General features: G+C 46.0%; 1 protein-coding gene and 1 long non-coding RNA gene across 2 annotated transcripts; one reads left to right on the forward strand and one right to left on the reverse strand.

Annotated features, from left to right (window-relative positions):
• Window positions 1-253: 253 nt before the first annotated feature.
• On the reverse strand, window positions 254-24,139 carry LOC108921688 (protein C-ets-1-like). Its single transcript, XM_018731298.2, has 8 exons — window positions 23,918-24,139; window positions 10,580-10,699; window positions 9,876-10,076; window positions 9,614-9,688; window positions 9,254-9,481; window positions 7,559-7,819; window positions 3,567-3,685; window positions 254-3,253 (listed from the first exon to the last, which is right to left on the reverse strand). The coding sequence occupies exons 1-8, from the start codon at window positions 23,976-23,978 to the stop codon at window positions 3,038-3,040; spliced, it is 1,281 nt and encodes a 426-aa protein (XP_018586814.1). The 5' UTR covers window positions 23,979-24,139; the 3' UTR covers window positions 254-3,037.
• Window positions 6,762-9,960, forward strand: LOC108921689 (uncharacterized). Its single transcript, XR_001965078.1, has 3 exons — window positions 6,762-7,076; window positions 8,757-8,895; window positions 9,886-9,960. It is a non-coding gene; the product is annotated as an uncharacterized LOC108921689 (long non-coding RNA).
• Window positions 24,140-25,941: the final 1,802 nt, after the last annotated feature.

Genomic DNA, 25,941 nt, shown 5'->3' on the forward strand with positions numbered 1-25,941 from the left:
ATGGGATAATAGATTTGCCAGGAACTGTGTGTGGGTCCCACTGGGTCCATACATCAGCAAACAATACTCTTCATGGCAGCTCTGATTTGTTGCTGCTGTTTCTGAGCCAGTTTGTGCAACAGTACAACAGAATGAGTCAAATGATTGTTGGGAAACAATGGCAAAACACAAATTATTTTTGGTTTTCTATGTTTTAATAGCATAAAACACCGTCAATACAACGAGTAAAAACCTAGAGTTTATAAAACTTTTCTGTAAAAATCTATGATGGGCCAGCATCAGCCTTTGTATAAATCATTTCCTTTTTTATACTTTATATATATATTTACTAATTATTCAGATTGACCAATAAAATTCCAGGTGTGTATCTGCATGTCCTGTTTCAAAGTTTACAAAATATAAATTATTCATATATAAAAAAAAACATTAAAAATGCATACAGAGTAGAAAACCAGGAAGAGAGTGCAGTAAGTAACATAATGGAAACGATTTTCCTCGAGGAATACTCTGTGGTGTGCTTCCATTGTGTGCTTCAGCTGCTGTTCATTAGAAATGCTTATTTTGATACCACTCGTCAGAAGGATTGTCCAAAGCGCTCCTTGTTACACGCTATATTGTTCCAAAGCTGCTACTGGTCCAAAGATATACTTATCTAAGTGTCTACTCTTCGGAAGCTGGTGCAAAACCCATATGGCTCGAAATGCTACTGAAACTTCACTACAGGGAGCCATAAAGTAATACTTCTTATGAAACAAAATGAACAGTCTTTGCCACTTTTGGTGAAAACAGAAAGTCACTGGATGTTGGCTCTAAAATTCACTTTTGAAACCGTATTACACAAAACTTGTCTAATCTCTAACACTGCATCCTCACAAGTATATCTCAAATACATGAATAAAACACATTTTGGAAGAAAACAGGAAATTCAAAACAGAAGTGACAGCATTTTGACCTGAATTTTTAGCTTTGCTATTTGCTTGACAATTGAGAACAACCCAAATGTAGAACTTGAGAAGAAGTGGTACTTTGTGGAAAAATCCCAATGCTAGCTCATTGTCCAGAGAACTGGAGTCAACTTGAAAAGCTGGGCTGGGTGGACAAACAGGTCTTTGTCTGAAGAAACATTTTTACAGTCTCTTAAAAACACAGTGTGCATAGGGAATTGTCCAGAACTGTCTAGAAACCAAATTCCAAGTAACCAACAAGACTGCAAGTATTCTGAAGGTTCCCTCTTAATGCAAAATTGTGTGGTTTCCAAACTCAGACCCAACAGCACTCCCATGTATGACTTCACATGCATTGATGTCAACTTTTCAGTGACCTTTCACTATGTTTCTCAAAGTCTGAATGAACATTGTTCATCCTATTATCACTATTCCACTAAGTAATCGTATTAGAATAGAATATTATTTAATAATAGCAATAAAAGCAAATACAGCAAACACACCATTCTTACACCATTCTTTAGATATTAAAGCAACTGAGGCCAAAGACCTTTCTCAAAGATACAAGAACAGCCCCTCCAATGTATATAGTGCATGTAGCAAGTCAATTTCCTTTCCATTGGCCACTAATGGACTTGCGACAAAGTCCACTGATCTTATAATTGATGATTACATATCCTTAAACCACAAGTCTACGTGACCTTAGAGCTCAAGACTACATAGCCTTATAACTCAAGTCTGCATGATCTTCTGTCTGAAGTCCATATGGATTTATAACTCAGGTCTATACCCATCAAGACAAACTGAAACCAAGTAGCTCCTTCATATCTTGCCTAGTCCCCCAGTTTTTTCATGGCTGCTTTCTTTAGACCCTCTTGGTCTTTCTTCATCAAAAAGCCCTACACCTGAATACAGAGTGAACACACACAGGCCATCCTTTCCTAAACTCTTCTTTAGCCAGCAGTTTCAGCTGTACCAGAGTACCTTCAACCAGCATGATCCAAACTGAGGTCTACAACAATATCCTAAGAGTATGGCTCAAAATGACGTTGTATTCAATGATTTAGAACGTTTTACTCATCTCCTGCAGTGCAATGCGTGACTACATTTGACCTACTGCTACAGACAGGGACGTTGATCCTATGGCATTTTCTGAAAAGTACATTCGTGGAACAGAGATGGTTTCTCAAGGAATTGGTTAAGGCACAAGTGGTGTACCTCCCTGAAAAGTCTGAGGGTACTTTAACGGTCGGTCTGTCACTCTATTGTGTGTAGCCAAACAGTGCGGTTGTGAAGGGGAAAGCAAATACAACTGTCACTTTCAGTTGCGCAAATGCACTACTCTGGGTTTGAGTAGTTTAGTTTTGTTTTTTCTTCTACTGAACATCTACAAAACACCCCCCACTGTAGCCAGTGTTGTCAGAGAAATGTTTTTTTTTTTTTGCTCTAAATTCCCCCTGGAAAAGTCCTTCTAAGCAACCCAAATGCTCTATGGTTGGATTTCTGCCCTCTTTGGAGAAAAAATTAGTGACTGAAATATTTCACCACAGCAGTACAACAAAGATATTCATTTCAACAGATGAAAAATGTAATATTGGCAATAAGACAATGATGAAATTAAAAAAAATTGGTCTCAGCTGAATACTCAGTGCCCTGGGTTTTTCCACCAACAGTAATGCTGGACATACAGACAAAGAGGACTTGTATTTTGTATAGTTTGTTTTGATTTCACAGTCAGTTTGAATGGTCCATCATTGTCCATCAATGTCCACGTCCTGCCCCAAAGTCCACGACTTTGCTGCTTTCCATCGCTCTGTTAATTTTCCGATGCTAAGTTTGCAAAAAAAGGTTTGGCACTTAAGAAAATATTTTGAATACGGAGAGCTTTCCGGATGACCTTGTCAAAGTGTCCATGTTCACATTGATGTGTCTGAGATCAGGAGCACATTGGAGATGCGGTCCTCTGCGTCTCTTTGGACATTCCTCCGATGACCACTCCTGGGGAAGGAAGGAGTCCCAGCTACAAGTAAAGACACAGCCTGATTCAGCCCGGGTGCAAACAAATCAGAGGCCCTGTCCCACTCGAGGGGTTGTTAATCATCGCCGTCTGGTTGCACGTCCAGCATGGCATGTAGCTCCTCAGGGGCATATCCCAGCAGGCTTTTCAGGTCACACACAAAGCGGTACACGTAGCGCTTGCCAGACGTCTTGTGGATGATGTTTTTGTCATAGTAGTAGCGTAAGCCTCGGCTAAGCTTCTCATAGTTCATCTTGGGCTTGTTCTTGCGCTTACCCCATCGCCGTGCAACCTAACAAAGGGTAGGAGAGGGAAGAAATGGTTAATTTTTGTTCATTTAGCCGCGACTACTTAACTGATTATAGAATTTAGGACAATTGCAACGTGAGGCGTAAAAGCAAGATCGATATTCAAATGAGATATAAGTACATTGGGGGAAGAACTAATAATGCAGGTGATACCAGTTTGGTTCAGTTTCATTGTACAACATGAAGTTTTATCCAGGTTGGTAAAGCCTGGTTGGTCTAGTTGGTATAATGGCATGTTGTGAAGATGCCAAATGCTGTCATGGTCCTGGCTGAAAGCAGGCCGATGTGGCCCTTCACCTCGTCTGGGTCGGACAGCTTGAACTCCCAGCCATCGCCCGTCCAGCTGATGAACGCCTGGCACGATTTGTCCGTAAGGAGCTCCAGAAGGAACTGCCACAGTTGGATGGGACCGCTTCCTGATTGGACACAGATATAGTGATGGAAGGTCAGCAGAGCTTCAGAGACCCAGTTTCCGAGAGACAGTTCATTCACTATTTTTTAATATATTTCTTATGAATCCCGCAAAGTATTTCAGTTACAAGATCCAAGGCCTTCTGGGAGCAAACTCCATAGTTACATTATCTGTAAAAATGTGAGTGTGTTCTGTAAGTGAACAAGACCAAATAAAAAACCTTCATCTGGATAACATTTACTGGAACAATTTTTTTTTTTAGTTCTATCTCCCCAGATGGCTGGTGTTTTTAAAAAACAAAACGTTATGCTTGTACAAGAATTATTTGCATTGAAAATCAATACGAACGCTAAAAAAAAAAAGCATTCAAATTCTATTACTGTCCGTTGTCACGTTACAGTTAACACTAACCTCCAACACATTGTGAGCAAACACATTACTCCACATATTAGTGTTCAGAACACCTGAAACTTGTCTCTTGTCACTGAGGATTTAAGCACAGCTCTTTAATAAGGTCCTTATTAATTTCACTTATAATGCCTTCAAAGGGCTGGTGGTCGTTGACTGAAAAGTTGCATAAATCAGCGATAACCCCTTCCCCTTCACCCCCCAACAACCACAAGAATGTAAGTGAGCATTTAGAATTGGTACCAGATGCAGCAGAGCAATAAATCTGCCACGCTGTTCATTAGGAAACGGTAGAAGGATGGGTAGCAGGCATTAGTATTAGTATTTAAAGCAGGGTTCAGCTTTCCTGCGGCAGCGCATCACCCATGACCAGAGTTCACACCTTTGCTGGCATGCTGATGAAAGGCTAGCGATGGTACTGAAGAACCGTGAAAAACAAGAAAACATCAGAAAACCCACACAAGGCTTTCTCACATATTTCACGCTCTTATCGAGCATTTCATCTTCAAATACAGGAGAAAGAGCGATAACCATAAAAGAACATCACAGGAAAGGAGGGCGAAAGGCATCGTTGTTTGGATCCATTCCGATCACCTACTCGTGTCTTTTCTCGGTTGTTAATTTTGTGTCGGGTGCCTCTGATTTTCATTTCAGAAAAACAAATCGATTACTGATGTGTTTGATATGAAAAACAAAGTGGTTACAGACACAACTAATGCAAACCTCAAGCCATTCAAGAGTTACATTTTTCTTATTTCTTTACCCAGTAATAAATAAAGCAGCACAATCAGAAAAATACCCTGCCTCCTAGTGTTATTAACAGCCAAGTTATACATTTTTGAAGGTAGAAACCTTTTCCAGTTCATTTTTATTGCCCTTTCTTTACTTAAATATCATTCATAATATCCCTCGATAAGGAAATCTCTACTGTGTGACTCACTAAATACAAGCAGTAAATATAGGATCATGTGTTCATAATAAGAATATGGTAAAATGTGACTGAAATGAATAATGCGGCGGGTTTGGCCAGTGCTCCCTGTGGGGTGACTCTGGGGTTCGAGGCCTGCTTGGGGTGCCTTGCGATGGACTGGTGTCCCGTCCAGGCTGCGTCCCCTTTGGCCTTGCGTCCTGTGTTGCCGGGTTGGCCGCGGCCCTGCTCGGGTCAAGCGGTTGTTGATGTCGGTTGGTATGAATAAAAGTACAGTATCTGGTGCAGCTTCTGTAAGATCACTGCCCTGTAATGTCGATTCAATGTGAGCAAACTGAAGGTTATCTCAACATCCCCGTATGTCCTGGACGGGCCCAACGAGTAGCACCGGTGCCTCACAGCAGCTATCCTTGTATTTGGACAGGTTTGAATACCTCTTCATGTTTTGCGTTCCTTGCCGTTAACTCTTCGCGATTTGCATACCAGCTTGTTTCAGAGCTCGACCGTTTCACTACTTCTGTTTTTACTGTGGCTCCTCAACAGAACCTTTTTAACTCCAAATGACTCTCATATCTTAGCGCCTCATGCCTCGCCCACCTACAGCAGGACATTTTTGCTGCTGATATTCAGCTCCAGCCGTATTGCAAATCATTAAAAGTCACGTTAGCCACTCTCCTGCTTATGGATGAGTATGGATTTTTAAATTAGCCGCTTCATGTAGCGTTAGCAACAGGCCGGAGCACACGGCTACCGGATTGGGCGGTTCAGCTGTCTGCATAAGGGGGCAAAACACAGACGACGGAACAATCTTCAGCCCATCAGCAAAATCGAATGCCACCGCGCATATTAAATCTGGCTTCGGCATTAGTTTGAAAAGCCTGCAAGATTCGTACCCTTCACTACGCCGATGCAATCGCTGCGTAGCTGCCCTCATGTCTCAAGCTGTCAGGTCTAACCACATGTTTTCGACACCTACGATCTGCTTGTGCAGATGTTCAAATTAGATTGTGGAGAACTTTCTCTCCTTTTTTGGAATCAAACGCTTGCTCTTCTCCAAAAAAAAAAAAAAAAAAAAAAAAAAGAAAGAAAAAAGAACTGGTTTTTGCGATGTAGGTTGTTGAGCCTTCTGAGATATGGTGGTAAATTTATTGCTGCTCAAAATAAAAAAAAAAAAAAAAAAAAATAGGTTTTGCAATGTAGGTTGAAAAGTCTTGTGAGACGAGGTGGTAAATTTATCACTGCTTGTGAAAAGCACTGATAGCTTGTACGCATGTATGCTTGTGTACTTCTTTTACTTAGCTCCTGTGTTGCCGGGGCGATCAAACAAATGGGTCAGGAAGTGGGATTGAGATGCTCGGTGCAGATGAGCACCTCATGCAGGGGATGAAGCGGGGTCTGCGTTCATTTCCTGTGAATCGCTCCACTTTCTCCGCGCATCCCACACAGAAAGCGTGCATCTACGCCTCGCCGCTGTCAAAACCATGTAAACAAGGTGACGGAGCCGGCAGCCGTAACGCGCGGCACAGCAGCAGGTGTAACCATCACCCGGCCCACATTCAAAGCCAACACCGAACTTTAACCAGGATGACATGTTGATCTCTTGCAGCTCCTAAGAGCTGCATTTCTCAGCAGAAATCTTTCAGCTTGAGCAAAGTGCTGAAAGCAGACACCAACTGGCATCGGGCCTGAATAAGCAGACCGCTGAATATAAATACTAACGCACGGTAAATCCCCCACAGTCGGCATTTTATACACCTCCCACTGGCAGCGCTCGCTGGTCGACCGGCTTCTGAGGAATCTTGTCGTGCATTTCGATTTTCACAGCTTAAGAACAATGAATCGCAAACCTGTCTGATGACTTTATGCACTACTGATATCCTTATAGGAGAAGCAATGCATTTCAGAAGTGCTGCAGGAAAGCTTTGTGGGCACTGGTATCTCTCACCACTGGTGTCTCTTCTTAAAGCTGTGAGATGACAGGACTGCTGCAACTTCTAGGATCTTTCAACTTGAAGCAAATTTCAGTTTCCGAGCCAAGCATCAATAACGTGAACAGCAGGTAAGGTAGTGGTTAGAGCTGCTGCATTTGGACCCACAGGTTCGAATCCCCTCTCCAGCTGTAGTACCCGAGTGAGGGACTTACCCTAAATTGCTCCAGTAAAATTATCCAGCTGTATAAATGGGTAAATAATTGTAGGTAGACTAACATTATAAGTCACTTTGGAGAAAAGTGTCATGTAATGTATTTGACCACTTTAATGGTTTGTGTAGAAGCAATGTCTTCCAGAAGTGCTGCTGCAGATGAATGGCTTTATATGTGATAGCATCTGTCCTGGTGTCACTACTGGTGTCACTACCACTTCTAAATGTCGTGAGATAACAGGACAGCTGCAGTTTTTTTTAAAATAAGATTATTATGATTAAACATGTGGGATTTGACTATGGTAGATGGTGGAAATAAATGACAGAAAGGAACTATCATTATGAAACCTCATGAAGAAATATTACTCTTTCACGTTGAGCCCAGCACAAGGAAGGTACCTGTGTATCCGGCGAGCACGGCAGCCGGGATGACCGGCTTGTCAGGGCTCAGGTCGGTGCGCTCCCTCACGTAGTCCTTGAAGGTGCCCTTGGCCCGGGGTGCCGATGGAGGTGGGGGACCATCCTCTGAATCGAAGCTGTCGTATGAGGGCACCCGTTGCAGGCCGCTGTAGGGGGATCGGGCGTTCCAGCTGTTAGGCACTCGCTCTGCGCTGTCTGTGCTCTCCACACTCTCCAGGGAGTCCTGGCCACCCAGCTTTCCTGTGGAGAACCGAAGGTATGAGCCCCAGGATAGGATGCTACCATTGAGAAAGGTTTGCTCCAATACAACGCCAAGTTGTCCAAGAGCTAAAAATGGATCACTTCAAGTTGGGTGTAACTTTGCATTTAGTTTACCACTTTTATGACCGTGAGCTACTAATTAACAAGAACTATCTACCAAGTGGTGCAATAGAAGTATTCTAAATATTTGCATTTCACACAATATTTCAGTCAGTTGGATTTTGTATGAATTGCCTTTGACCCCATCAGCAGTAAAATTTTGTTTTCGGACAAATGGTCTTTATTCGCTGCCATTCTAAAGAATATAGAAACATTTGTTTCGCAGTTCTCCTTCTCTGGCTTATGAACAACATATTGAACAGGTCTGTAAACAAAAAATTGTTTGGTTTAAAGGAAATTTGGTGAACCAACATTTTGCTTGCTCCTACCTGCAAGGTAACACGGTGAGCTATTAATATCGCATCGGAAAATCTGGAGGCGCATGTATTTTTCTATAGCGATAATTTCAGCGCTCAGACCTCAGGATTTACTGTCTGTACGATGACTTAAGGAGTGAGAGTACCGTAGTAGTGAAATTACGATAAATCCCGGTCTATCGTGTTTTTACTGACAATACGATGTCAGAAAATGATAACTGCTTTATGTATCACGTTGCCCTTATTTTTCCAAAAAATTATCAGAAGCAAAGCGTGTATTGTTGTACTTTCCCCCAACACCTCTTATCACTGTAAAGACCTTCCAGCTCCTCTATTCGAAGAGGTCTGAAAAAGATTCTCACTTTAAAGGGCACCTCATTCTCAAACTTCACACCACGCCAGAAGCGTGTGGCTTCTGCAGCGCTTGCACTTTGTCAAGGGTCGCCTTTTGGGGAACCACAACTGAGGGCTTCTTCTTCTCTTTGTCTTTTTCTTTACAGAGGACAGCGCTTGATCAAACGGAGCATTGAGGGGTGGAACAGCCAGGGCAGAACACCAGAGACACTTCCTAGCACACAACACTTACCACAACCTTCATTGGGGATTTTGATTAGCGGTTCAGATTTTTCATCTATTCACGTATGTTTTTTTGATGGTGTTTGGTGTCTTCTGGGTGAGATGCCATTCTCAGCTCTGCTGTTGGCTTTATGAAAAATACTGACGACTAAAACATGAAGGATCAGTGATGCAATCAACCGAAGTGACTTTCAGGAATCATTTATGTAGCCTTGTTTGCTTGCTTCCAAATTCTCATGCTCCAATACCTTGTTTTAAACGTATCCTGTAGCCTTAACAGGGGCTACATTTTCCGTGACGCATGCTATGTAATGAGTCACGAGTCATTATCCGTCTAAGGGTCATGAAACAGTGAACTATGTCAGCTATAGTGCCCCCTTTCTGCATGGAGGTAAAAATGCAGTATCTCTGGTAGTCATACCTCGGCTAATGCGTCCAACGCACATGTTGTCAAGGGAGATGACTTCCTGTTTGATAGGCAGGTATTCCCCAGGAAGGGGATCGAGAACACCGTTGTGTCCATTTTCATACTTGAGCGACAGCAGGTCCTCCGAGCTGATGGGATTCAGCATCTGGTAGGACTCTGTGATGAGGCCCGGTTCACAGTACTCCGAGGGTGGCACGCACTGGGCATGCTCAATTCCATAGTCTGGAATGAGATGGGAATAATGATGCATGGTGTTGCTTGCCTGAGCTTTCAAGAGATGGTCAAGCCCAATCAACAGTCAACAACACTTCACGTTGAAAGTCAACTTGATGTGGGTCGCATGGTCATACTTACTGACAAAGTAATCTGTGGTGTAGTATGTTTCCTGCACAGTGGACATCAAATCATTGACCGGGAAGTGCTTTGCATCTTCACAAGAGACAAAGGGTTGTTAGGGAATTGTGAGAGAATTTGGTTGTCCTGTGGACAACCAACCAAAGGGCATTAAAGATAGAAGTCTAATAAACTGTGGCCTAACTGGGCCATATCTCATATCTTAGCTTAGGTATCAAATAAGAACATGGTACTATGGGAACACAAGTTCACATGTTCTCACCTCTCTGTAGCATCTCCAGGTGTTCCCAGAGGATTTCACCGACGAAGTCTGGCGCCAGGTCCAGGAAGCGCTCCTTGCCCAGTGCACACAGGGTGGCACCATCCATGCAGAACTGCCGGAAGTCGACATTTCTCAGGCTGAACTCATTCACGGTCCAGAGCAGCCAGGAGGCCACGTGGCTTTCTGACCACTGAAGGGGATCTGCAGGGAAAGCTGGGAGTTAGGCAGGTCAGCTGGGTCAAGGCTGCCTCAGTGAGTGCTGTAGTCTGAGCTACCCCCAAGCAGCAGGTGGCATAGTGCTTAGGGCTGTTACCTTTCAGCCAAATAACTTGGGTTCAAGTCCCTTTATTAAGATGCTCAGCCTTGTATGGTACAGTAAAGAGTGTCTAGCTGTTTGAATAGGTAAATAAGTGTGGTGTGGGTAGAATAAATGCTTAACTTTTAAGAAGAATGTCAGTGAAATAACAACAATTTTCACACAATAAAAAATGCATTTAATTTCTATCAACCTGATATGAGATGATATGTGATTTTGAAATTGATCCAGTTTTATTAGAAAGTCCCATTGAGTGAAATATTACAGTAAAGAGGTGACTTTCTCCCTTCTCACCACAGTCAGATAACCATGGGGATGCAGGCAACGCTTCTAATAAAGGGTGAGGAGTGTAGCGACGTGCTCAGTGGTTCCCCACTTCCTTTTGTACCTCTGGGGATGCCGAGCCGCTGTTGCTCCTTGGCGAAGCCGCTGAAGGTGGCCCGCAGGGCCTGTGACATCATCTCCTTGCTGCTGGGCGTCAGCAGGGGGACGTCTGCACACTCCAGATCTGTTAGGCAGATGCACAGGGAGAGGGCTTAGACAATGAAGCGTGGCCCCGCAGACACGCTTACGAACACACGCACATTCACGGCCAGACGTGATCTCGAATCCCATGTCCTCCAAGCACCGTTGTGACAGATGCTGATTTTCCATTTTTTGAGGTCGCAGATCGACAGCTGCGCTCGGACTGATGGACTATTAACCTTCGGAGTACCCCTTAAGGCTGCTGGGTTCAAGGAGTCCTTCCCCTCACTGCCCCACGTTGGCCCAAACACACTTTGTGTGAGGGTGAGACCAGTCAGTGCCCCCCACAGCCTCCTCAGCTTCCAGACGCACTAGAGAAGCACGGACTGGATGAAGACCGTGCACAGAAGAGACACTGTAACACAACACAATGGGGCCCGGGTCAGAGGTCAGAGGTCAGGGGGAAATATGGTGATGTCTGCTGGGGAAGCGCCTGGCAGGCGACTAGCACACGCGAGGGCAGTGTGTCACCCCTTCAGCCCCAGCGAACACACAGCGAGAGACAAAGGGCTCATTGGTGCACTGGAGGAGCAAAGACTGTTAAATTAAGGGGTGAAAAGCAGTGGGAGGTTGTGGGAGATCCCAGGGAGAAGAGGCGTCGCAGGCCGACGTCCGGGCTGACCGGGCCACGGGCAGAGGCCGAGAGAGAGAGGGATCCGACCACATACGAGTTACGTCAAAAATCAGAACCCCATCTGGACGCGTGACAGCTTCCAGATCCTACTTCTGGCGGGACCCTGCAGCTGGGCCTTCACAAGCGGTATTTGTCCCATCATATGAAGCAAAAAGGGACAGCAGGTGACGTAGCAGTTCACGCCATCACCTGCACTCAAAGGACCTGAGTTTCGAATCCCACTCCGAACACGGAATCCGTGAACAAGGCACTTACTGTGAATTGATACAGCAGAACAAGATGCGTACAGCTATATAAATGGGTACAAGTGACCTTGTACAAAATCACCACCTTGTCATCATGGTTTATAGATTTTTTGTGTATTTAATGTAACATCTATTAAGTTACCTTGGTGAATAAGGTGTGTGGGCTGATAACACTACGTAGAGCTCACTGGAACTCGCTTTGGAGAAAAGCTCCTGCTAAATAAATGTAAATGTAATTTCTTTAACAGTTTTTTTTGCTCTATAATTTGAGCTGTACTGAATCTGTCTTCAGCATATAGCGCTGTACGGTGCTGCTTGAAAGTATGTGAAGCCCTTGTGTCCCTTAGTTTTACCACAAATTGCTCATTTAATGAGAATCAGTGTTTCCCGTGTGACATAATAGGTGTCTAATGACCAATTCCATATGTTGCTTTAGAGGAAACTGTGCGTGTAGTAGAAACACACAAGTAGTGCAGGTACAAAAATTAGTGAAGCCAGGGTTGCACTGGTTAAACCAAGAAGGTAAGTAGAATCAGGTGTGTAAATCATAGTCATTTACACACACACTGTCTGAAACCACTTGTCCCAAGCGGGGTCGCGGCAAGCCGGAGCCTAACCCAGCAGCACAGGGCGCAAGGCTGAAGGGGGAGAGGACACACCCAGGATGGGACGCCAGTCCATCACAAGGCACCCCGAGCAGGACTCAAACCCCAGACCCCCCAGAGAGCAGGACCCAGCCAAACCCACTGCGCCACCTTTCATAATCATTTATTCTTTTTATAAATTTAACACTTAAGAACTACAGCTGATGTTTATTTTAATATTTTACGCCAGAAAAATGACCATCCCTATACGACTCACATACCTTCAAGCAGCACTGTATAAGAACAGGGGAACAGCTAGTGCCTTTGGACCCAAAGGTCACAGGTTTGAATCTCACCTCCAACCGCTGAACCCATGAGCGAGGTACCTACCCTAAGTTGCTCCAGTAAAACAAATTGCCCAGCTGTACAAATGGGTAAGTAATTGTAGGTGCATTAACGCTGTAAGTTGCTTTTGCGACAAGTGTCAGCTAAATGAATAAATGTAAGAATAAATTGCATCGCACTGTATTTTTTGTGCAGTAATAGTATGTTTCTGAACTGAACGCCCATCGTCTGTGCAAGATTCGCTGGGACATATCAGGTGTGTAGAGCAACTGCACCAGAGTTTTTTGCAGCAAACTTTTTCCGACAACTTACTTTCAACCCAACCAACGTGTGGGTGTTTGACAAACACGCATAAACACACAGAGATACAGACACACAGCAATAGGGGAGAGGCGCTCCACCACCTGGCACGTCTGTGCAGAGTGAGGCGCTTCGAAGCGCTGGGCGACCTGGCTGCGCTCGTGCAAATCTTATCAAGAGCCACCTGTCTGCGCTTTAGCAGAGCCGCCCCCTCGAACCCAACTCCTCGTGCAACATGCTTTAGTCGGAGGGTTCACTCAAGAAAACTTCTGAAAACAGCCATAGGCTGAGGACCTGTGCTTTCCTACATGCATAAATATGGAATAATATCGCAGCTCTGATTTATGGAGTAACCAATTACACCTGTGTGGGGAGTGTATGGGCCCTGCTGCAAGGATAGTCTCTCTGTAAAGTTATTTATGAAATATTTACAGAAATGCACTGTGCTTTACAGCAGATTGAGCCACCAACTCACTATCAAGAACCTGTGGGTCAAATCCCACTCCTGCTGCAGTACACACACACATACTGTCTGAAGCTGCTTGTCCTGAGCAGGGTCGGGGTGAGCCGGAGCCTCACCCGGCAGCGCAGGGCTGGAGAGGGAGGCAACGCACCCCAGATGGGACACCAGTCCGTCAGAAAGCGCTTCAAATGGCACTCGAACCCCAGACCCACCGGAGAGCAGGACCTGGCCAAACCCTCTGCACCACTGCCCCCTCCCCCCCACCTCAGTAGCCTTGACCAAAATTCTTACCCTGAATTGCTAACTAAACTTTACCCTGCTGTATGAACGGGTAAATCAGCGTGAGTACCGGGGTGCGCGAAGTTAACTTCGTAAGTTGCCGCTGAGAAAGATGTCAGCTACACTGTGAATGATTTTCATATATTAGCGAATGCATTCAATTCCTCACCACCAGACAATCGTGACACAACGTGTCGCCTTGGAGAAAGGTGCCAGTTAATTCATAGATAACCTTTTCACGCTTTGCTAACTGATTCATACGCATGAGTGCGTCGGCTTAAAAAACGCTCCGGAGGATTAATAAAGTGCTGTGCGGAGAGCTGCGTGCTAGACGGCTCTGTAAGTGGTGTAACTTGAAGTCGTGCAGAGTACCGGAGGCCCTCCTGTTCAGCTTTCGGTCTGAGTCAGGACCCCCCCCCCCCCCCCCCCCCATCACGGCCCAGCGATGCTTTCTGTATGACGGTGTCCTTCTCATTAAAGTGGAAAACCCCCACGAGGGGAGGTGCCCGCCGGGAGTTGACGTTAATCCCTTTGTCAGCACCAGCTCTCAGACCAGCCAATCACAGGACAGGAACGAAACATCAGTTTGACGCCGAGTTCCACCGTAACCCAACAATATGAAGACAGTGATAGTAAGACTTGCACATCTGAGACCAGAGAAGCCGGAAGAAACACTGGGTTCAGCGTATAGTTATGCACCTTAATATTTTATTTTTATGTCCTCTTCTTAGCTCTGGGTCGTGTACCATGCCCAGGGGGTGCAGTACCTGGGACGTGACCCAACAAACTATAATTAACTGTAGTCAGCCAAACTGGGGACCTTTGTCGCGAGAACGCAGCCTATTCGGGACAGGCGTCTCAGGGCGGTTGACCGACCAAGGTCAGGCCAGCGAAACCGAAAGGGGTTAACCCAGCCGCTCCCTCGCTTGACCAACACTCCCCCTCATATGACTGATCCACGCCTTCAACAGTCATCTCGCTACAGCCGCTCATCCGAGCCAGAGACACAGACCGACTTCACAGCCTAGAGCTGAGAGAGCACAGAGCAAATGGTATCCAGACCAGATGAGTGCTGCTGCATCCCTGCTTTGCATCACACCGACTCTCTCTCTCTCTCTCTCTCTCTCTCTCTCTCTCTCTCTCTCTCTCGGTCGCATGAGCCTAAGCCAACGCGCTCGCATCTGCAAAACATGTGAGCAGGTTACATGGTGGTTTTCTGGGCTGGACGTGTCACTGAGAGCTTTGCAGCTGCAGTTTTGACGTTGTACTTTGGATCTGCTTCTGTAAAAAAAAAAAAAAAAAAAACAAGCACAAAACCAGAGAACGCATAAAAGCAGTTAGCTCAGTGCGTTTAAAGTTCTGTTTTTAGGAGATCAAACACCACCTGTGTTTACCCACCGAGCTGACAGATAACAGCAAAGAACGCCCAAACAGAAGAGAGGCACGGCACCGCCTTAATTCAACTCACTTCCACAGTGTCTACGACTCATGTCTGGTGTTCCTGAGTGTCGGTGGGCGATCAAAATATGGGAAGCATTGAATATGGCTGATGAATGTGATGAATCGGTCCACAACTGGCACTCGATAAGAGTTTGTGGAGATCAGGTAATTGCTGCCATTTTAAATGAAATTTTCTTTTATTTTAACACAATATGTTTGCATGTTTTTTCCAGGTGCTCTGGTTTCCTACGCAGTCCAAAGACATGCAGTTAAGCTGAGCTAGTGTGTGTTTCTCTGTGTGTGTGTGTGTGTGTGTGTGTGTGTGTGTGTGTGTGTGGCTACCCTATGACTTCTTATCTCAGTTGTGACCTTAAGCTGAGGAGCTTTGTATTCATATTATTACTACAGTACATATTTTACATGTAGATTATGTTAAATGGTACACGTGAACATTTTACTGCATGCTGAAAGGAAAGCGAAACATCATGGAATATCACGGAACATCGCGATTAAATTCAAACGCAAAAAAAAAAAATCTAGCGATTTCCCGAAAAAAAGGATGGAGTTGATGCTGGTGTGCCAGGGTGCGAGAGGACAGGCCTTCTGCTGACAGGTGGTCAGTGTCATTGCTCAGCACGACCATCAGTCCCTGTCACGTGTTTTCATCGCAGTAAACAATCCGCCGAGATGCACCGCCGCCCAGAAACACACTCACCATCTCCACGGAAAGAACGCGCACATGTTTAGACACAGAAGCAAACACGCGGCAGGCAGATGGAGTGTTCGTACTGATACTGGACATGCCATCACATCCAGTTTTGTGCTGAGATATACTGAATTTTCAGCGTGCTGTTTTACTAGAAACGCTAATGGGGTGGGCAAATGAACCAGTAAACACAGTGGAGAGCCGCTGGGGGTCCGCCTGGGACAGGACCCTATTAAGGGCAAGCATCAGGATGCAGACAGCAGCATCCAAGCCTCTTCCATGCAATACCTCCCATAGGTCAGCAGGTGGCATTATGGTTAAGGTTGTAACCTTAGAACTGAAGGCTACAGGTTTGAATCCTACCTTCTGCTGTAGTACCCTCTGGCAAGGTAAATATATTTACATTCTCATTTATTCAACACTTTTCTGCAAAGTGATTTACAGCATTGAGTTCCTTGCACTGATTTCCTCATTTAGGTGATACGTTTCTCCAAAGACACTTATAAAGTTAATCCAGTAACTACTACTTACACAGCTCAGTAATTTAACTATGTCAATTTAAGGTAAGTACCTTCCTCAAGAGTACTAGAGCTGAAGAAGGGATTTGAACCTGTAACCACCGGGTCCAACAGTAGCAGCTGTAACCATTGTACTACATACTGTTCCTAAAAGACGACTATTTTATCTTCAGCTGACTGACACTTAGATCAACAGCAATTTACTGCTCACCCGTTTTAGACAACATAATATTTATGAGTAATATAGGGAGTGGGATTCAAACCAACAGCCATCGAAGTCCCTAACCACTGCAACACCCTAAAGTGATTTGGTAAAATTACCAGCTTTATAAATGGGCAAATCATTTTAAGTCGGGGTCAGATAAATTACTGTAAATATATTTGGACATTCCGTGGTATATTATAAAGATAATGTGAGTGATATGAATATAGACATCATGACATATTAATGGGTAATAAAGTGGCCTTCGTGGGCTGTGTTTTTGTGCTGGATGCCATGCATTCCGTGAGAGCTAGGCCATCGCTCATGTAAGGCGCCCCGCGTTTGTGCTCCTTGAAAAAGCAGCGGTACGCGAACGGCGGCAGCGCGGCTTTAGGGTCTCGCTCGCGCCGTACAGTAGGGCTTCCTTATGAATGAACGTCCGTGACTGAAATATGAATGAGCAAAGCAGCAGCTCCCAGAGGCCAGGGGCGTCTGCAATGCTGCAGAGTTTCTCAACGCGCTCCTGTTTGTAGCCGCTTCTGACTCACGCTCGAGTCGGTGGGTTCGACCGGAGTCGGCCGGCGGTCGACCTTCGGGGGGGGGGTCGGGGGTGATGCTGGAGTTTCCCACAAACGCAGAGGCCTGGAAGTAAACAAAAGCAGAATCCCACGACGACGGCGCCGTGACGTCCTCATGCACACGCGAGACGCTTCTTCTACGCCCAAGTGCGTCAAATACCAGAGTGCCCGTGGTGCAGTTGCCATGGAGACGACCGTAAGCGTAGCTGTCACTTATAATTAATGAGGGCATCATTTCGCACGAGCTCCGTCTGAGCGCTCGCTACCTTTCCCTGTTTTGCTTGTGTATTTATTTTGACCTTTTTTCTTTCAAACATTTTGAAACGCAGCTTATTGACTTTTTTTTTTTTTTTCCAATTCCCTCCTTCACAGCCTCTGATCTCAGAAAGCGTGTGTTTTTCAGCCGCTCGGCCTCCAGCTCCGCTTTGAGCAAATGTCACATTTTTCAGCACTTGCACAACAACGTGTTTACTGCTCTGACTCAGGAACTTGTACGCAGCGGAAAAATGTAACACTTGCTGGTCAAGCGGCGCGGAGATCCGACCGAGCCGAGACGTTCCGCGGAGCGCAGCACCTCCGCACGCACGCGCGGGAGAAACGAGCCCTGAGCAACGAATGTTAGCAGGCCGCACGCGACGGGGGGAACCGCTCCTCCGCAAACGCAAGCCACGTATGGCGCAACTCCTCCACTGCCACCACTGACTGTTCATAATAAGAAAAAACTGTGTGAACACGCAAAGAAAAAAAAACACACACGCACACACACACACAGACATTTCCCCCACAAGTATGTCCCTTCTGATGAATTCTGTTCTCTCTTTCCAGGAACCCAACCCAGGAGCTCTCCAGATCTCAGCGCTTCCAGGCAGCGGAAACTAGTTACGGTCCTTCAGACCAAAGGAGATTTGCGGTCCTGATGTTCTCCAGGAAACCAGCGCTTGAGCTACGTCATGCGAGACACCCGATGTCACAACCGGGTCCCCCCAACCAAAGGGCCAGAGATGCGTCACAAACAGGGTTGGTGCCTCTAGGGAAGAATCAATCCAATCCAGTCCAGTCCAGTCCAGTTCAATGAAATGAATCCATCCCCTTACCACACACACACACACACACACACACACATTGACTGAAACCGCTTGTCCCGAGCGGGGTCGCAGCGAACCGGAGTCTAACCTGGCAGCACAGGGCACAAGGCTGGAGGGGGAGGGGACACACCCAGGACAGCACGCCAGTCCATCGCAGGGCACCCCAAGCGGGACTCGAACCCCAGACCAACCAGAGAGTAGGCACAGGCCAAACATCCCCTTATTATATATCTTTTATCTATAAATTAATAAAGATACACATATATACATGCATACATGTATGTGTTTGTATGTGTGTGTCAGTGTGTGAAAAAAAAAAATTCCCCCTCTTATTCTCATACAGATATACAGATCATGAAAGGGAAATAAAATTTGGTTTGTAAATAAATACATTTTTATGTAATTATGACAACGCACATGTGTGCATTATATATGCATAGAACGCAAGGTTATCCTCTAACAACTGAAAGCGGATTGAAAACTAAACTTATTTTCAAGACAAAAGTTTATTATGGGAACCAGTAGGTATATAATATTTACTACGAAGAGCGACAGTTTGTTTCATAGAAAATGTCGCCTACAAAGCTACAACATTTCAAAGACACGGGGCGGCGATAAATATCATCAGATAAATATCATCTGATATTTATATCACGCAAAAGGAAGCAATTGTTTTTTTTTTTTTTCCATTTTCCAATAAAACAGATTCTTCTTTATTAGCCAGGATTTTTAACATTTTTTTTCCCAGAGTCATAATTTATTTTTTGATTTAGTACCAAAATGCGGCGCTACCAAATTTCGCTGAGCCCTGGATAATTGCTTAGATTTGCCTCCTTATAAAATGTGTTCCGGCCGAACCAAGGAACCAACGAGATCTCTAATGACGTCTTTGTTCTTTGTAATGAGAGGAACGGCAGACGGGTGGACACGAAACACCAGCGGCTCCTTGATCGCCGTAGTACCCAAAATATGTCTATTCGGACCACATCTGGCCAGATGTTCGAATGGCAGGAAAAGCAAGGGAAAAAACTGTACCTGAGTAGGTGAGGTGTGAAACAGGTGTCAAACTGGGTAGGGAGAAACGCAAGCCATGGGAAGTGGCAGTGCCCAGCCGCCCAGTAGTGGGGGAGGTGGGGCCACAGATTACCCGATGGGTCTCCAGTGATGTGGCCCAGTGACTCACGGCAACCAGAAGCGCCCTGCGGCATCGACAGCACACGGTGATGTTGCCATGACTCAGTGGCGAGACTCCGCCAGAGGAGACGGCTGCATTCCCACACCATGGGAACACACACACGCATAGGGAATCTATGGTGTGTGTGTGTGTGTGTGTGTGTGTGTGTGTGTGTATGTGTGTGTACAAAAGCATCTAAGAGAGATGAGGAGGCTAAAATCCGTGTTAAAAAAATCCAGATATACAGGCAGCGGCAAAAAAATAAGTGTGGAAAAACGATTGCGGATGGTTAAAAGTTGGATGCTGATGTTTGTAAAAAGTATTAAAAGTCGTTATGAATAATTTCAGCGTGACCGGGAAAAGTAAGGAGTCACACTGGTTTGGTAGCTTCTTAAGTGAGAGTGGATGACATCCATCACAGAGGGTGATGAACACTGCGATGCTACCGCAGAGCACGGCATTGATGAGGTCATATAGAATTTAATAACTTATAACACGTAAGAGGGATGTTCTCAACGTTGAGACCCCCTGAAAGAATCGTTTCATGATCCAAACCCACAGACTTCATTCTCCCGCTACGCAATTTTGTGTGGGACCCCATCACTTCTCTTATGAACAGCTGAGTTACAAATTTCCGAGCGTACAGCACACCTTCAGATTTATTCATCGATTTTCCATTGCATTTTCTTCGCTTATGTAAAATTTCCATTTTTGGCAGAGCAAAGTTCACCCCCCAGGCAGATAGATGGCGCTAAAGAGCACTCAGACGCAATCGAAGCGTGAGGCAGCCTTCGTTCAGCTCGCTTACACGGTGTTCACAGCTCGTGTCTGGTGTTTCCGAACGTCAGCGATCAGTAACAAGATGAGGAATGTCGCACAAGTTTATGGAGCGAATCGGTGAACAACCGCCATAAAAGTATGTGGAGACCAGGTTTTTTTTTTTTTTTAAATTTTCTTTCGTTTTAAATTAGACTTAACTGAAATTTAGCGCAACGCAAATAATTAATTCTTATAGCTATAGCCAAGACTTTTACGGAACCTCAACTCATAAATTGAGGGATTTCTGCACAGCTGGTCCCCAGTTTACGATGGTTCGACTTACAATTTCTTCGACTTTATGACGGTGAGCTGGCGATAGACATTCAGCAGAAACCGTACTTCGAATTTTCAATTTTGATTTTTCCCAAGCAAGCAATATGCGGTGCGATACGCTCTCGCGATGCTGGGCAGCGGCATCGATCCCCATCTCCCAGCCTGTCACGCAAAGGTGCGTATTAGGTGTATTAAATGCGTTTCGACTTACGATATTTTCGTGGAACGTAACCCCATCATAAATCGGGGACCACCTGTATTATTAGCCTTTATTGATTTTATTGACTTTGTGATGAAAGCAGTTTTGGAGTTATGAGTAAAACAATTTATGGAGAAAGTCCCAACGCCATATCATATGTTCATGATACGGAGTAATGTTTATTTCAGATGCCTTCACACATGGCGCCCATTCACGGTCGCTGTGATACAGCCCGCTGTCATGCAGATTTGTCTATGAATAACCATCACACAGCTCAACAAAGCCACGCAGTCTCTGCGGCCGCATTCCAGCTGTGGAAATCATCCTCCGGCACACGTTCACCAGCGACATGCGAGATTCATCTTCTGTCAGGGGTCACTCGGGGACACACCAGTGACTGTGGGTGTAGGACCAGACCCCATGTTCAACAATTGCCTTTTGAACCCCAGGCTGCAAGCTTCTGATCCATAACCTCATGACCTTAAACCACAATTTGGCACATGGTTGATATCACACAGTCTTTGTGATCTTCTTTGGCCGTTTGAGGTTTCCATCGAACCTTTGAAAGTAAGTGTCTGTGCGGCCCACTCATGAACGGGTTTGGCTACAGACAGCCACACTTCCAGGACATGGACATGGAATTGCTTCTCTATCCAGAATTTTGTGGGGTTCAACCCCGCGAACTCCTGCTTCACTGCCGAGCTTGGTGCGCAACCTTAACTGCTTTAATACATGTTTCTGAATAGTTTTGGGCAGCAAGGCTGCTAGAACCGCTGCATTTGGACTTGAAGGGCGTGGGTTTCAATCCCACCTCCTGCTGTACGACTCTTGGTCAATTACCCTGAATTGCAACAAGAAAATTTTTCCAGCTTTCTCAATGAGTAAATTGTCAGCTAAATTAATGAACGTATTATCAGAGAGTTTTCTTAACAATGTGTAAACCGCTTGTGGGAAATCGCCCGCTCGTTACAATGTTTGGTTTGCGAGTCCAAGGGACAAGGCCAAACAATCGAGAAAAAGCCGTGCTGTTTGGGTGCGAAACCAGCTGCCAGGTTAGGACTTCCCAAACAATGAAGTTTAAAGAAACACCTGCTTCCTTTTCCAAAAACAGCCGCGGCAGCGCCCCGGCCGAGGTGCTCCGCTTGCATCAGTGTTGCCTTTTCCTGTTAACTCCCGATACGTTTCTTTTTTTTTTTATCAATTTCAACAAGCACGAAGCATGTTGTGCAACTCTGACGAAATGTAATCCTTCCCCAAGTACATTTGTTAAACGCAGACGGACCGCACTGCAGCTGATAAAATCTGGGCACATATCCAAGTGCGGCCTCCGAGCACCAGGTCTGTACAGATTATTCGGCGGAGATATCTGTGCGTGTGTATGTGTGTGCGCGCGCGCGCCTGCTCGCCCTCGCCCTCGCCCACGCACCCATATGCATCTGCATATGTGCAAAGGAGCCAGATGACTTGTGATGTCACACCGCAGCGCACGCCGAGCGCAGCTCAGCAACGCCGCCTGCAAGCAGCGGATGGTGGCGGAGTGTCGGCGCACGTCGCCATCCAGCATCAGGGTCCAACAGGAGGACTTCCGCCTCTGCGCGCCGGAAGAGGAGCACATCACGCTTATCTTAAAGCTTTAACGCAGTAAGGCGCCGGCGTATCTTTGCCGAGGTGTGAGGCAACCCACGCGGCAGCATCAAGAGCGATAGCGCAAGACAACATCCCCAGCACCTCGCACTCGTCCCCGCAGCCGCTGTGTGATCCAGGCCCCGCCTGGAGCAGGTGCCTCGAGTGGCAGCGCATCGCGGCGTGCGGCGCTGAACACGGTTTCCGTGATCTTGCAACTTCTGCATAGGACCCTCCTGGTTGCACGGGTTCGGTTTTGGGGTCACGTGGGGGGTGGGTGTGTAAACGTTGCATCACCTGAATGACAAGAAGCCCCACTACTAGCAGATTAAAAAAACATGCAGCGATATCGCGTACCTCTCATGCGTAAGCGGTGACTTATTTGGACAGACGATACAAAGATTCTGAGATAGGAACCTACTATTTTACCCTAGAGGAGTGTACTTAAGCTAGTTGACTAAGTGCAGCGGTTCTTCGGAACATCGTGTGGACACACAGCCACGCCGCATACGTGTCCTACTCCGCTCCGAAAGTCACACAGTAGCACATCAGTTAGTGACCAGCTCACACTCAAAGGAAGATTGGTTCGAATCCCCCATCCTACTGCAGTACCTTTGATCAAGGCACTTACCCTGAGCTGATGCAGGAAAAAGAGCTCAGCTGTTTAATGGGTAAATCACTGTAAGTCACTTGGAGCAAAGTGTCATGAATAGTGTACAGTAATAAACATAGCTGAGAGAAAGCACAAAGGCTTCGATCGCCAGCTGTAAAAAGTGTAAAGCAGCGGAAGAACTTTTGCATGAAAAGCATTTGGCTGGATATAAATAAACGCCGATGGAGCGTGCTCGGCCTCGGTGACTACAGGTGGGCAGCGATGCTCCAGCTCCGAAACCGGTGCAGCAGGTGGTGCGGTGCTGGGAGCCCTTTGCTGCAGTACCCCCGAGCAAGGTACTTAACCCTGCACTGACACAGTACGAATACCCTGCTGCGTAAATGAGGAAAACACTGCAAAGTTGAGTATTCAACCCTTTTAAGTTTGAACAAAGAAAATTGCATGAACACATGTTAACAATAATAATAACTTAATAATAATAACTGTTCCCCTCTTCTGGGTTGATCCTGCATCTCTGACATGCAGGAATATTATTATTAAAACAGCAGTGGTTTGTCAGTGCGCATGATACAGTCGGATAATAATGACTGTAATCACTTTGTGTGCTTTGAGTGTGTGTGTGTGTGTAATAATATGTATATATTTGCTCAGCCTTGTTGTATAAATATCTCTGCACACTTTCGCACCCTTTCACTGAGACGCTAAATGACCAAATTTACAAAACCAACGATTATTATACGCCAATAATAATTATCGTCACCATAAACGACCGCTATTATTATTGTTTCTGTGATGCCGTCAGACACTCTGTCACTAACTGAGCACCCAAACGGTTCCGTCCTCCGTCCCCCGTCCCTTGACGCCCCCCCCCCTACTGGGACCCGGGGCCGGAGCCGGAGGTGGCGCGCGCCGTCCGGACCAGTTTGAACATCGGGCATCGATCGGGCACGTCGGGTGCGCAAAAAGTGACCGAAGACGTTACCGAGCTGCACCAAATCATGTCACGGCGGCGCCGCAGACGCGGAGAGACGGAACGACTCGTGTACACGGCAGCGCGAGAGGTAGAGGCGCCGCGCGCGAGACGCACCGCTCGCTCGCGCCGCGTCTTCGTCGTAACTCACCGTCCACTTTCTCGCACTTGATGAGCGTCAAGGCGGGTGTCACGTCCACAGCCGCCTTCATGGTGACCCCGCGATCGCAGCTTCACCGTCCGGCACAGTCCAGAGCAGCGTCGTGTCGCAGCCCAGCGCTGATAACGGTCCAACAGGCGGAACAGCGCAACTAACGGTCCAACAGGCGGAGCCCGACCGCGCAGAGACCTGCCTGCTGCTGCCTGTCAATGAACTGAGTTGGCAGTAAAGAAATGTGTAAAGTGCTCAACAGGCAGCCTCTCTCTTTCTCTCTCTCTCTCTCTCTCTCTCTCTCTCCCCCTCCCCCCCCCCCCCCCAACACACACACAATCACCCTCCTCTTGCCATGCTCCCATTTCTTGGGTGTGTCTTCACCCTCCTCTGTCATCTCTGGAGTCTGAGTCAACTTTAAGGGCTGATATGAACCAATAAACATTTGAAAAGTCCACTTTAACAAGGGTACCGAACTTGTGACGGAAGCGTATCCAGCAGCCCCCCCCCCATCCCGAGGGATCAGAAACACATCACACACTGATGACGATGGATGAGCTCAGCTTGAAGACGGGCTTATTTGCTCTAGGAATCCGGCATCTCCAGCGTTACTCAGAAGTGTCCTTGAATGTTCTTGGAAAGCTCTAATTTCTCTCATGTTTATGACATCATTTAAGCCATAAGCAGATGGGTTTATCCAAAGCGTTTTACGTTGAAAAAGATGTTCTCTCAGCTGGTTGCTTGTGTTCTCTTCTCTTGTCTTGTGTAGTTGGAGACTGAGAGCATTCGCTGAGGTGTCCGATTAGGAGGGGAAAAAAAATCTGCTCATCCAAAACCCACGGTGTGCACCTGTACTTAGCGAACTGTTTAAAAAAAAAAACTCATTAAAATGTGATACGTTTATTCATTTATCAAACACTTTTCTCCAAAGCGATGTACAAATCAACATCAGCAGAAGTGCATCGACAGCGGGCAAAGAGCCGTAAACACAGAATGGGGATTTTCAAAGCATCGCTTGTCTGTCTGATACCACCATGTTGCTGGTTCACATCCCTCAAGTAGCTCCTATAGAAGTGACATTCAAATAGAAAATACATCGATAATCATAGCAGATGGTGGTGGACTCTTCTATGTAGCTGCCAGAAGATCAGGAGAGAAATGGGCTTAATTTATTTATTTATTTATTTATTTATTCATTTATTTATTTAAGTGCTTTTAGGCCCTTCCTCCCTACATCATTACTTCCCATTGTTTTCCCTTTAATGAGTCCTTAATTTCTACTCATTGAAAGACAACCCAAGTCATAACCTACCTGGGGGTAGATGTTGACAGTCTTTTTTTTTTTTCCAGGCGAACATGGAAAAATGGTACCTTCGATGTGATGATTTCACTGACACTCTGGCCACGTGGAGGACTTTGCATATCAAGCGGTGAAGCTCTGCCCATCTCGCCATCCGTGTCACAAACAAAAATAAATACGACTGTTGTTGTGAGATCCTTGGACATCCAAAATGCTTAGATCAAACTGAAAAGCAGGAAGACGACTGAAAAATGAACAACAAAAGTGACTGTACATTTGCGTGACTGTGTCTGTGTCTTATCGTTTAATTTAGCTTTGAAGAAACAATTTCGGGGTGGCACAGTTGTGCCACGAGCAGCAATGTTGCCTTACAGTGCCTGGGTGGTGTGAAAGAAGGGTTTAATCCCTGTTCAGTCTGTGTGGAGTCTGCATGTTCTCCTCGTGTCTCTACATAGGTTTCCTCTGAGTGCTCTGATTTCCTCCCACAGTCCAAAGACAGGCTTTTCAGCTGAACTACTGACTCAATGTGTGATGTGCATGAGTATGGCTACCCTTTGCCTGGCAATCCATCTAGGGTGAACCCCTCCCTGTTCCTTGTGCCCAATGCTTCCAGGATAGACTCTGGATCACCGCAACCCTAGTCGGGGCAAAGCAGTTATTGCAATCGGATGATAGAGCGGCTCCTTTCTGCCGAACACAAACAAAGGCCCGAATTTCGATTCGA

Source organism: Scleropages formosus, chromosome 25 (assembly GCF_900964775.1).
Source record: "Scleropages formosus chromosome 25, fSclFor1.1, whole genome shotgun sequence".
NCBI classification, from domain to species: domain Eukaryota; kingdom Metazoa; phylum Chordata; class Actinopteri; order Osteoglossiformes; family Osteoglossidae; genus Scleropages; species Scleropages formosus.